Source organism: Phallusia mammillata, chromosome 5 (assembly GCF_965637545.1).
Source record: "Phallusia mammillata chromosome 5, kaPhaMamm4.hap1.1, whole genome shotgun sequence".
NCBI classification, from domain to species: domain Eukaryota; kingdom Metazoa; phylum Chordata; class Ascidiacea; order Phlebobranchia; family Ascidiidae; genus Phallusia; species Phallusia mammillata.
The window spans coordinates 16,379,682-16,393,836 of record NC_137256.1 but is presented as its reverse complement, the minus strand read 5'-3'; the positions used below and the strand labels follow the sequence as shown (position 1 = coordinate 16,393,836).

The window sequence follows — 14,155 nt, the reverse complement described above, 5'->3', positions numbered from 1 at the left end:
AAACTCAAAGCCGAACATACTTCCAATAGATTGCAACGTTCGTCAAATGAAAATGAAGGAAATTTGTGACAAAATATTTATTTGCAACACTTTGTTGTAGTAACGTTTATCATTGGTTTAGCAACGTTAAAAAGATGTTTCGTCACGTTGTTGTTGCTTTGTATCACCTGTGATAACCATTTATTACAACACAATCGCATAGTACACAATAATGACTAAACATTTACAAAAAAAACAATTGGGTTTTTGACGTCATAAACAAGGCACTAACCAAAACAGGTGGGAGTTTCAAGGCAAGTTTTGTTGCTTTAACGCCAGAACGCTTGTTTGAAAGCAAAATCGTTCCTGATTTCCTTCAGTTGTGCTTGACAAACCCAAGGTGGCCGCGCCACACCGCCTACTCGGCGCCTATGATTGCAACGCAGTCTAGGTTGTATTAGAGCACTTTTTCCACTATTATTGTAACATAGCCTATGCAACAAGTCGTTACATAGCCCATGCAAAGAAAAGTGCCCCTAGCAACAATGATTCGTGATGCTAAAGGTGTGCCACTGTATAATTGAAGTAGTAAAATTATATATTAAGCAGGAACATTTACCCATGACAAGTTTAAACATTGCAACAGTATTACATTTCATAACAATCTGTTACTAAAATTAAAACCAGAGAAACGGCAAAACTTAATACAAGCATAATTTGTTTGGGCGCATTTTCTTATTTGCATAAATGTTAAATGGCTGTAATGTACTTGGACCTGTATTTGGTTTTATTTTACATTCAAAATTCTTTTCGAGGACATATTAACAAGTCAAACTAATATCAAAGTGTTTGCGACCATTATTGATTGATCCAAGTAAATTCTCACATGTTGCATGTTACAATAATTCTCTCTGTCCAAGATTATTCAAATCGCCGACAACTGAAAAGGAAATAGGGGTCAAAAGAGTTAAGATTGACACTTGCGTCACAAGACACATGTGGGAAAGCCTGTACTAACGGGGTTCATCGCCTAGATTGGATTTAAGAACTTTACTTTCGATTAAAGGGGCTTTATGGTGTTGTGACTTCGGGTGCAAGGTTTGGCACGATAATTTAATTTCTTTGTGAGTGCAGTGTTGAGCATTGTAGCCAATGATAAATAAATAACACGGTTATCTACCGAATCGGAAAACATAAGCCGGAAGTGAATTGGTTTAGTTTGATTGGGGAGTCAGTTGTTTATATGTGGCTTAGTACCCGTACCTTTTCGAGTTGTAAGCAACGAGTAACTGAATTTACAGATTTGCAGTTATATAAGAAAAGAATGAATTCAAGTTAAAGTTTACTAAAAACATTTTGTATTTAACTAAATTTCAGAGGAGCATACGGTAACAATGGATTTTCTAGCAAAGTGTTGCCCGGAAAATCTTTTACAAACCCTGAAAACAAACTTTAAGATTATAAAGTCGATTCTGTCGAGATGTCTGTATGCCATGTACCTTATATTTGCCGCCTGGAGAGTGGTGGTTTCGTGGGAAGACCCCTACTTATGGTTACTGCTGGTGTCACTTCTCCCCTTGCTGATTGAAACCACGGTGATGGCGTTTAAACGCAAGGGAAATGAATTTAAATGGTAACAGTGTGAAACATGCAATTGCATTTTGAAATGTTATAGTCAGTAATTGTAATAAAGTTATTGATGTACTTATTATTTGTGATAAAAATACGTCAAAAATATGTTGTAATGGACCTATTTTTTTAAAACAGTTTTTAATTTACATGGCAGTTTTAAATCGTCTTTGGTTTAGCTCAGTGGTTCTCAAACTTTTTCATTATTTTTTCAAAACGGTCCCTTTGCCATTATAGCGAGTGCTCGTGGTCCATACGCTTGAATGTGTATTTAAGCAAAACGAAAATTGATTTACAAAATTTTAGCTAGTTATACAAAATTACGCATAACAATGATCCAACGATAGTTTGCGACATCGCAGACAAGACAGAAAACACTACGATTGTGTGCGAACAATTGCATTTTTAATAGTAGTCATGCAATAAAGGCTATTGTTTTGTAATGGAGACAGTCGATCTTAAATTCTACTTTGATTTAAAATTATTCAGTGACACAAACTGACGCCAAATAACATTATAGAAGTACGTCAACCTTTTCGCGGTCCCCACAAAATTGCTTCACGGACCCCTGTTGGACCGCGGACCCCAGTTTGAGAACCACTGCTTTAGCTGTAATATTTTATTTATATTACCTATTTATTTCCATTAGGTTTATATTCTGTAAACCACCAAAAAAAACGCAAAGGTTGTTTATTTGCCGATGAACAACCACCGATTTAAAACAGACAAGTCCGCCTTAAAACTTTCTTGTCTAATTGTTTCGAAAACAAATCCCGTAAACTTTAAACCATCAGGGTAAATTCACCAGAATTATAAATCGACATGCTTTCATGCGAAGTACTGTAAACAATATTTTTAAATGGACTTTAATGTGTTGCAGAAACTTATTCAGGCCCAAATTTTGCCTATTAAAACTCCCAAGAGGCGAACGAAAGAGTATTACTAAACTTATAAATTTCATATCTTTAGCGATATTTTGTTTTGCAGGATGAGTCCAGGAGTGATGATTTACCTCATGGGTGCAATTCCATGTATTTGGTTCTGGGAAATTAAAACTCACCAAACAGCTATGATAAGTAGTGTTCCGTCCAACACAACAAGCTGTGATTCCGTTGTAAGTAGGCCTGTCAATTCTGACCATAAGAAACCCAATATCTGTGAATTGATTTAGACCTCATTCCCGAGAGAGTAATTTAATTTCCACATATGTTTCTAAGATATTTTATTTTTTATGCAAGAAAATTTTATTCTTTTATGCAAGAAAAAGTACTTTCTTATCAAAAATAATGGTCTTTCCAGAACACCAATTGGCTTATGAACGTTTCTCAAAATTTAAGTGTGGAAAAATATGTTACAAAATTATACAAAAAATGTTTTTGTATAACCTGTGGTGGTTGAAGACTTAAGCTTAGGTCTATATGAAAACCTTAAACGGTCACGTTTGCGTTCGCGCACTAGCGATTGAAAAATACCGGCCTGAATCTAACTATGTTGCAGCTTGGTGTTTGTCTTGCAAATGAAGCTTGGACCCTGGCATTGGAGCAAGCCATTTTGTTAATATTGATCGTTGGTAAATGGATTGCTCCAAAAGGTGAAATGTCTCAAGACGAACTTTCTCAACTTCTGCTGGTTTACTTGGGCACAGGAGGAGATATCATGGGAATGTTGGATCTGACTAGAAATGAAAAAATCAGAAATGTAAGTTGATGAAAGCATTCAGGTTTGGACTGAAAAAAAAACGAATATTACCGAGCCTAATTTTTGGTGTTCCGAAAACTGTTGCTTTATACAAGTTGGATAAAAAGAAGTACATTTGTACACCTGATAGTGTTTGGTTTGTATTTATATTTATAGTTTTGGTTAATATAAGCTTAATATTTATTTACAGCTACCTGACCCAGTGGCAATTTACATCATTCTGTCAGTGTGGAGTTGGAGTTTGTTGCAGTTCAGCTTTGTTACAACTGCAAGTCAAGACATGCCAAACATATCCGGAGAAGCGTTTGCAAAATCCAAGGAGGGACATTTTGAAGAAATCAGGGAAATGGAAGATCAGGTTTGTTTAGTCAACCGTAAAACCAGTTATATACCAAACCTGTCTGAAAAGTTCGCGTCGAGAACGAAAAATCCCGATTGAATGTGGTTAATTTAAAACAATTATCCTATTCAATAATTCAAAAAATTATTTGTTTGTGGCCGAAAGTGTACAAAACACTAATTTAATCACGTAGAGGAAAGATTATTTCGAAACCAAAAGATTTCCGAAACAAAATATTTGGTTGAAAATGGTTCGTCCAACTTAAAGTTTTGTGCGTAAAACCCAATGCAAATTGTAATTAAGTTACGTTTTGGTGCAGAGAAACAATCCGAAAGTTTTTTGCTGTCAGTTAATTACCAATTATCAAGCAACAAATAATGTTGTAAATTAACCAAGTGCCTAACTTTTGTCACAGATAAAACAATATAAATTTCAAACCGGAATAAAGCAGTCTACAAAATTCACAACAACAAAATCCTTGAAATTAACCGTTGGCAGTAAATATATTTTGTACTGATTTATTGTGCAGCCCGAAAAGAATACAGAAGATCAACCTAAAGCTACAACCGAAATAACAGCAGCTGACGAAACTACAGATCATAGCCAAGCAGCCTGTTGTTTGCCTTGTCGCCATGACAACCAGATATTTTGCTTTTATAACGAAATATGGGGTTTGGCCGTGGGTCTGCTTTTCCAAGACATTCCCTTTCTATCTGTTCGTCTGGTCATGATGATAATGTTTGGGGCTGTGTCTAACACCACCATTTTCTTCGCCTTTAAGAACGGCTTTGTCATTATTTTGTTGTTGAACAGGATTCGTGCAGTTGTTGTCAGTCAGAAGTACAAGTGGCTAAACATAATGAAAGAAGCTCAACGTCAGAGGACACTGCGCGAACATGGAATTTCTGAGAGTCACAATCCAAATCAAATTCGCAACATGTCCGAGTTTACAATTAAAAAACCAAAGTGGCTTATATGGAGAGCGTAGGTTTTTGTAAAATGGATAACAGTGATTTGAAAAACATTGGCATTGCATTTTTACTTGGTTGAGGTGATGTTTATTCTTTCAACTGCGTTCCATCGTATGCCTGAGCGCTGTATAGTAAGCTGTAAATATGATATTATTTCTTGTGTTTCTATCCAGTAAACTTCACTTTTCAGTTGTGTGGCATTTTTATTATTTTCTGTAACCCTAAAAAATTGTGCGTTTTATTTGTTGTGCTGTCTGTACAAAAGGCCATGTTACATCGCAAATAAAATAGAGTTTATGTGTGTTCAATCGTTGCTTTATGGTTCGTTGCATAGAAATAACTTCTGATATGCTTGCTGAATTTGTTGGCCAACTTGGATAACCTAATTTTATATGGTTATCATAGCTCGCTGAGTAGCGAGCTTTTACGCCATGCGCTTTGCCCAATCATCTCAACAATCAACAGTCACACGAGAGCTGCAGTAATTTGGTCCAGAGTATCAGAATTTTAATATGGTTCTATTATTTTGAAAATGGCACTTAAACACCTTAGTAAAAGCAAATTGAAGTCAAGTGGAACGTAAAACCAGGAGAAAGTAAAAGGATGAAAAGGCAAGCGTTCGTTAATTTTCGGCAAAGTTCAAAAAAAGCATGAGGATTGAAACCACCGCGACAAACATGAAATAGAGAGAACGCGTGAAAAAAAAGCACAATTTAAATGCTTCTGCTAATCTTGGATATTTTAGTTGTGATTTGAATTAGTTGCATAATAGTTGTTTGTAAGGTTCACATTTTCTCCTCCGATAACAGAGCCGGATGCATCACCGTGGAATCCCACACCTAAACAAGACATTTCATACCGGTCTGTAATAAAGTTGTTCATGACTAGCATTAACAATTAGATTACTTACTCTGTCTTGAGCATGTTGACATAACAGACATCTGCGAAAACAGAATATTGAATTTAAGAATATGTACAAATATATAAACACCTTTTATATTTTACAGGTAGCTCAAAACACCAATACAAATATTTTGTTTTACATCAGTTACCTGATTGTAAAATGGGTTGCGAAAAGGATCTGTGTAAAATGTGCCAGTTTCATGATCACCGTAGATCACTTTTTTATTCGGCAATTTGATAACCACCCGAAAACAATAGTCTCCATTAAGTGACCCTGTACGTCGTAAGAGAAATTGCTTCTCAGTGTAAGACTTGACAAAAAAGTTTTCCAGCTTGTAGCTTGTCTTATCGCATTTAACTTGTTGAGGAAATCTTTCAAGGTGTAGTTCAGCGTCCTTTACTTTTGAGCTGTGTATATAAGAAAGCTTTTAGAATTATCCGACTTTGGCATGAAAAAATACCTCATGGCGTTGGAATTCAATTGCATATAGGTTCAACGAGTTTGTAATCACTTTACGCTAAAACTTTTTGCAGCAAAAATCATGAAAAAATCATTTTTGTTTCACAGACGACATGAAAGGCATTTTTTAATTGGGGAAATATATTGTTGAAAATAAAATTAAGTAAAACATCAAGTTAAACAATTGCGGTCCAGTTATACAAAAAAATGTGCCAAAAATCTGGGGGGCAAACCTTTAGTGAAAAATGGCCACAGAAGAACCACTGATTCAAAGATAGGTCTTAATACAAATGTCAGATAGCCTATAATTTATAAGCTAGTAAGAGATTAGATCTATTTCGGAAGACGTTTTTGTAAAACGAAAGCACTTTACGTACTCACCCAACAAGAATATTATCTTTGAAAACATCTTTATTGTTTCGACTTTCATGATTGCCAACGTTATCACACAGCATAATTTTTAGTATTGTTTGATCTGGGCCAAATTGATTCTCCTGGCATATTCGGCAAATCAAAGTTTTTTCTTTTTTGTATGAAAATGATAACAGACTCCGAAGCCATTCCATTCTGAACCTAGTAATTATGTAGGGCGCTGTTGATAAACTTTCCATATAAATCTACAAATTTAAGTTTAATATCTTCATATATTTTTACGTCTACATGCTCCTTGTAGTTGCGGTTTAGCATGGCATTAGAAAAACCTACCAGGTAAAATGATTGGTGGTAAAATGGTGTCGCCTTTGATTTATATGGATTAGAGTTCCAATTTTTTGCCATTCCAATCCATCATTGCTCGCCCAAATCTATTCCAATTTTGCGGATTAACGTTATTCATCAATAGTGTTTTGTTATATTATTTACCAACCGAAAAAGGTTGAGGCTGATCGCATATCATGCAGTTGGGCATGGACAATGACACCGACTTCTTAAACTTTTTGAAATACGGCCTGCATTCCAAAGTAGGTGTCACCGTGCTCTAAAAATGTTTATTATTATTTTGCGCCACCAAGGATTTGGTAAGTTTTACTAATTACGGTTTCTATATCTTTGCCGTAGTAGGAAGTGATTTGAAACTTCATTTCTTCGTCCAGAGCGCCGGGTGGGACACGTACGACAGAACCATCGACCTGTAGTTTTCCTCCGCCTTTGCCCAACTCTGTGTACGTATCACTGATAACATCAAAGTTTCTCTGCCAGATGTAAACAGTAGGTAAAAAATCTATAGAGTTCAGTTACAACAACTTTTTACCATTGCGTGTAAACGGGACACCATCGATTGAAGTCTGGATCTTGCGACATCCGACATTTGCCACCCCATATTTTCTTTGGCGGTTTTATCGTATTCCTTGATGTTGTACAAGCAAGATGCAATTCCCTTCACCCCTTTGTCTCCGATTGCATTATCTTCCAAAAGAAGTGACGTAATCTAGTTTATAAAGGTGATCAGTTGACCTGCAAAATGTGCACCAAACTGACATTACCGCGTAATGCAATTCTTTCACAGCCGTTGACAATGCTTCAGCCCCGTCGCTGGTGAAGCCACAGTTGCTGACGTCAAGACCACCCATATTTGAAATACATTTCGATATGAAACTGACTCCTTCGTTACCGATATCGTTTCCGGTCAATACTAGCTTTTCCAACTACAAAAATAAAACAAAATAAACTGACAGAAGCGCTGTAAATATGACTTATAGATAACCCTTTCAAAAGTGCTATGAAATTCTTTAGTAAAGCCAAATAATGTCCAAACGGTAACAAAGAGTTAACATGACACAACAAGAGTTTCAATCAATCGCATACCGATTGGTGTAGTTCAGTTATGCCGGTTGCTAGAGTTTCACATCCATTGCTCGTCACGTTGCAATCGCGCAAAGTGAGTTCTCTGATGTTAGACAAGCAACCAGACACAAACGCTACACCTCCGTCTTGAAGTGGGTTTCCAGAAATATTCAGTCTATTCATCTGTAGCACATGCCCTAATAAATATCCAACAAAGAAAAAAATAAATGCTCACCGGATATTTGAGTCTCCTGACAGTTTGTGAAAGATGTTTTGTTCCGATCTCAGTTACTCCGCATCCTTCCACATCAAGTTCAGCGATTTTATCAGCATGAGTTGACAAACATTTTAGTCCCTCGTCGAAAATGTTGCATCCCGATAAATTTATTTTTATCTGAAATAAGGATATTTACTTAAAAAAGCTGTACACCATTGCACATAACCTGATTTCTGCACCGGGTGGTCCAGTCTTTTCAAACACGCTGCAAGGTGTTTCGCACCCTCCTCCGTTACGGCATTAAACATTAGGCTGAGTTCCTCCAGATACTTTAAGCAGGTTGACAAATACTTTACACCGTGATCGTCAATGGCGTTTCCATACAAGTCCAGTTTAATCTAATAAAAGACAACACGCCTAATACTGTATATAAGTTTATGATATCGTAGGTGCAACAAACCGTTTTTCGAACTTTAAGTATCGCAGATGCCAGTGTGTGACAACCTTTTTGGTCGATATCACAGCAAATCAAACTAAGTTCGTTTATGTTATGCAAGCAAGTTCCTAGGTATTTAAGACTCTTTAATAAATTGCATTCCTTTACAGTTAGCGCCAGCATCTGAAATATAAATGAATTCAATGTTTAGAACGCAACAGTTTACCATGGCAGTTGAAAGCTCATACTTACAGGCAAGGTAAGGTTTGAAATTCCTTCAGACAAAAGTCGAAAGCTTGCTGGATTTATTTGACAGTTGTCCATTGTAAGATAGTGTATGTACGGCAGCGATGAAATTAAATACCGCATGCTTTCTTTTTCTTCCTGCATAGAAGTACATTATTTAAAACTCACACGCAATTTCGCTAGTGATTATACTTACAAAATTAAAGGAGACAAATTCAATGGCACATCTCTCCTCGGATGTTTTTATCATTAAGGATAACCCAGCTACTATGATCACTTGCGCACAGTTCGAATCAGCGGCATTTAGTTTGATTTCAGAGGATAAACCATGTCGAAAAGCTTTGCAAATATCTGGACTTTGTACCTCGTACGCCCATTCATACAAACATGACTTCTCAATGTTTTCCTTCTCAAAGCTCGACACGACAATATTTAGCTTATTTTTTAAAAAATCTGTCTTTCCATCAGTGAAACTTGCGATGGAAGTTGATACATTGGTGTTGAAAAATCCAAACAAAAAAGTGTAGAAATGTTCATTTTTAGCTAATGTTTGATCATTTCCCTTGCAACATTTGAGAATGTGCTGCAACAACTTTTCAAACTCATCTGTCGGCAAGATCTGAACTGCATATAATGCTGCAAAGTAGTATTTCCAGATGTCGTTTTCAAATTCAAGCGAATCTGGCTTAAGAACACGGAATCGAACATTTAGGGAAGAGTCGTGGTATTCAGTGGAATACCTTTCTACATTTCTTTTTCCACTTTTTTCGGAGACTGGCAGCGAAATTCCAAGTGTTTTTTGGACCGAATCCCAAGCATATTCTAAAATAGGCAGCAGGTCTAGACTTTGTCCCCAGGTTTCATTTGTAATAAACAACGAAACTGCGGCTGTTAATGTTTCAGTGCGGGTTTTAAACTTCTTTTTGGGGTGTTTGCGTACAACGTACGATGCAATATTACGAATAAAATCGTTTTTTACACAAAAGTTTGGATGGTTTGCCAAAGTTTCTGCCATTTGTTACCAAAGCTTTCACATCAGCCTATAATCTGCATTAAAAAGTACCAATTTAAAATCCAAATCCAGCAAATAAAGAGTTTGCGTTTCGATCTTCCTACAAACTATTTGCTAAAGTGTACATGACCTGTAACTTCTTAGTAGAAGGACAATCTCTCTGTCAGTAAAATTACATGGATTAAATATTTCCTAAAAATTATATACATGTAGAGGAAGGGCCTCTTCTAATTTAAAGCAGCGACTTCATAAAAAAATAATCCGTTTTTGATTTCAATCAGAGCCTACAGAAACGAGCATCACAAAATTTACCAAAAAATCCCGACAATTCAAAATCTTTTTTTGCTCAACAACCCAAACAACAAAACGTGACCTGTTACATCTTTTACAACATGGAAAGCACGATCGCCCGTTGCTATTGTTTTAGTTTGATCGACAACGCTGAAGTTAATTCATGTTTAAATCGATAACAAAAAGATTTAATCCCCCTGTAACTCGATCCATCTGTTTTGTTCAAATCAAGGTTTACCGTCCACCTAAAGCTGAGCGTTGTCTTTGGTTCGTACTTGCCACATGATAAATTTTAAACCTTGTTTGAGTGGTAAAACAGCAGACTACTGTGTCATTTAACTTGACTTTTATAGTACCAGTTAACTGTCCTTGTATTTATTTGATATCAAATGTGTCCACAAATCTCGTTTTTCTGGTCGCTGCAACACTGCTAGAATAGCAATAGAATAACAGTTAAAAAAACAGCAAATTTGTCAGTTTTTTTAACACTAAATCGTAGCATTATGTTTGTTTTGCGAAGGTGTGCGTACATTATGCTGTATATATAGCAGTGTTTCCCAACTGGGAGTACGTGTGCCACTAGTGGTACTCGACAGCATTCCTGGTGGTAAGCGTTTGTAAACGATTGGTCTTATCTTAAATTGTTTTGTCAAAGCTATTTTAAAAACATATTATGGGCCCACACTTAAATCTTCTCATAACATTTAGGTGTACTGCAAGTCCAAAAAGTGCGTGGGAAACGTTATTTGCAACATTCCAAAGTTAATTTAGTTTCCACGAAAGTTTCCCTACAACGACAGGTAGAATTAATTTTACCTAGTTTCATAGGATTACATCGCCCAGGAATTACCCAAATCCGTTTCCTTACGATATTAATTTCTAAGAGTAACAACTGTGAGTGAACAATTGCCTTCTTTCGTTATCAGTGGCTTAATTTAGAAGCATTGCTCGGATGACGTGGGCGCCGGCACGTAGGGGCAAAGCCTGGACGAAACATTCAGAAGGGCTCATAGTGAATATTTGCAGAATGTGCCCGCATTGTGCCTTTTCGCGCACATTGTGCAAAAAAGCTCGCATTCCCGCCTCAAAAGGTCGCAAACAAGGGCGCGAATTGTTTGATATAAAAGCTTTGTTATCTGCCACATTCCACAACCGCGTCATATTTACAATATATACAGTACAAAACAATAAGTATATTTGTATCGTAAACAACTGATTGATAAAGACTCAAAGGTGATTTCTCTTAGCATTTGTAGACTAATAATTTGCAATTTTAACGAGCCGCAACAGAAAAACGGTATGTCCGAGCTGCATACATGAGTGATAACGTTTAAATAATGACCGTAAAATTGAAATAAGAGAAAATGGTTGACGGCGAGGAAGAAAAGCAAATCAAACGAAACATTATCAACAAAATTCGATGAAATGCTGTCTCCAAAACAAGCAATGCTTATTCACCACACATTCACAACAGATTAGAGACAGTCAACTAATGTGCGGTAATAAACAGCAAAGGTCGCGTTGTTTATTTACTTTTAAATTTCTGCTTAAATAAAATCGTAGTTTACCGACAATATTCAACTCACAGGCCAAGTTAAAAAAGTTCCTCGGGCCCAAATTGCCCAAGGGCCGTCTGTTTTGCAGGTAAAACGACTAAAAGACTAAGGTAAAAAGGTCTTACTGGGTAAAAAGACTAAAGAAGAAAAACACTCTTAAGCGCCTAATCTAACTTATTTGGACTCACTTTTCGGATTACTTTTAGCCGAAATCGTGTTATGAAACTTGAGTTTTCGTACTATTGTTGTGTATAACATTATGCATAACTGTTTGGTCCGAACACGCATTAAGTTAGATCCAATTCTTAATATTTTCATCTAAGGAAGGTGTAAAATAACTTACCAATGCTAGGCAAAAGAACAAAGTCGAAATGCACAGACTGTGAAGCAGCTAAGCAAGACGCAGATTATTTCAACTTCATATGCCATTTAATCAAAGTACACTGTGGTTGGACAGTGCATACGTGCTCCAGTATTTAGTGACTTGCTTCAACAAATATCTGATCAAATCTAGTATTTAAAGTCGTGCCGGTCATACGACAATACACCCACATAAAACGAGCTAACGCTTGGCCAAACAGGGTTTGCAAGAAAACTTTAGGTTCTACTGAAAGCCTGACTGGCATAACTGGCCTGACATAGGTGACAGTGTTGTACAAAATATTTTTCGGCCTGATCAGGCTAATTTCTTCGAAAAGTGTCTGAAATAGCTATTACAATTACAAAGTTATGGACTGTAGTAGGACGTACTTAAGTCGCGATTACAAGACTGATATGTTTTTTTTCTACAGAAAATACCTGTTTTTTTTTTGTTTATTGGTGAAGGCCTTTATACTCTCATAATTATTATCGCTCAGTGGCATGACGAAGTCACGTGTTAAAAAAGGCCTGACTCGTAATTATCCTTTAAAAAAGCTGACGTTTGTGATTGTCGATTAAGAAAAGCCTGATGACTTCGTAAAGTGTCAACAGTAAACGACCTGACTTTCCTCATTAATGTTTGGAAAAGAATCTTTTCTATAATCTCAGGCACGTTTCAGAGTCTCTATAGTCTATCTTATAACCCAGGGGTCGGCAATCTTTTTTGTATTGCGGACCGTTTTTGAAACTGAAAACTTATCGCAGGCCGGCGTTCAAAAAAGTACAAATATTCAGCAATGAAAACGACAAAATTAGTTTATCATCCCCGGCATACCTACAAGGGCAAAATGTTTTTAAAGCATTTAACCCGAAAAAATAAACGGCTCGGTAACAAACTTCTCGCGGACCAGCGGTTACCCAACCGCTGATTTAATCCATTCAGACATTTGGTGCCATATATACATTGCAACCACTAAAAATTACTAAAAGTTGTGTGGTGCCACAAGCACTTGTTACAGTGTGAATCTTGAAATGTAGTAGGCTACTAGGTACAGCACAGCACACTGATGCGCAATCTACAACTGCTTGCTTTTCATCAACCGATTAATGCGAGGCAAAATGACATTCGACACAATATTTTGTAAAAGATGTTTTAGCGTCGGCATTGTACCAAGAGAAATTTTTTATGCCTTCGAAACTAGTTTGTCCGTGAGCGCAAAATCTATTTTGTTTCAGTTATGCCGAAACAATTAAAGACAAAACATTTGATGACAATAAATTTATAGCATCCTAATTTTGCACCAGCATAACAAGTGATACGCAACTCATTTTTTTAAGTAACAAACATTTTAAGTCGGAATAAGCGATTGGTGTGCAAAAAAATATGGGATGTATAAAATATCAAAAGGTGTTGGCGTATCACCAGGATTGCCGTTGCGTAGCCTACCACTAGTCACTAGTGTCAGCCCACGCGTACCACCGGTTGAGAACCACTGTTCTATTTGATACAAAAGAAAACAATAAACATATACATTAATTAAATTAATGTTGCATTTGCATCAAGCTCGTGTAGCACTTGCGTCGGATTACCTGCTGGCAATATTATAATGTATTCCTGTTCAGTTCTAAAATTAGAATAGCCTAACGATAAATAAAATAGAAGAGCTGTGGGGTAAGCCAGCCGAAATTGAATTTTTAACGTGGTTGGCTGCTTCGCAATTATGCTACACATATCAGTTTAGTAATAGATGATCGCCAGTTCGACCATTCATTCGATGCGACTGCTGGGATCACCCTAAAAGCGTTTACGCGGCACATACACATACCCTTTCATTAATTATAAGAGCCTACTCCGGCCCTACCCTAAATGCCTGGTAAACTTTATTTAATTTTATTACTATTTTGACACATTTTCATATCCTGCCAGTTTGCCACATATATTCCATCATCGACAGCAAAGCTAGCTGGAATTTGTATTATAAAAGTTTCATTAGAATTATCTAAGCCACAAAAAGGAACTTTGATTTGTGTTTGCGGACAAATTCTTACAAAATTAAATCTTAAAAATGGGGCCTGAAGGCATCAAGAATAGAATAATTTCCGGTCATTTTACCTGTTGTCCAGTCCAACAAGAATGCCTGTTTCATAATAGGCATATCTTTGCAGCATTTATATCATGATGATTTGACGTGGTAATTTTGTCGCGGCAGTGTATATCGTGGTAGGCTATTTCATCGTTGCAATTTCACTTGAGCAAATTCATCGTGTTAGTTTC

General features: G+C 36.6%; 1 protein-coding gene across 2 annotated transcripts; it reads left to right on the top strand.

Annotated features, from left to right (window-relative positions):
• The first annotated feature begins 1,350 nt into the window (after window positions 1–1,350).
• Window positions 1,351–4,925, top strand: LOC145229345 (transmembrane protein 26-like). 2 transcript variants are annotated; one of them, XM_080094669.1, is made up of 5 exons: window positions 1,351–1,612; window positions 2,596–2,722; window positions 3,106–3,306; window positions 3,497–3,664; window positions 4,176–4,925. In XM_080094669.1, exons 1-5 carry the CDS (start codon window positions 1,374–1,376, stop codon window positions 4,632–4,634), a joined length of 1,194 nt encoding a protein of 397 aa, XP_079950795.1. In that variant the 5' UTR covers window positions 1,351–1,373; the 3' UTR covers window positions 4,635–4,925. The 2 variants fall into 2 exon arrangements, with proteins under 2 accessions (XP_079950795.1, XP_079950796.1); XM_080094670.1 differs by having other exon boundaries at window positions 4,460–4,612.
• Window positions 4,926–14,155: the final 9,230 nt, after the last annotated feature.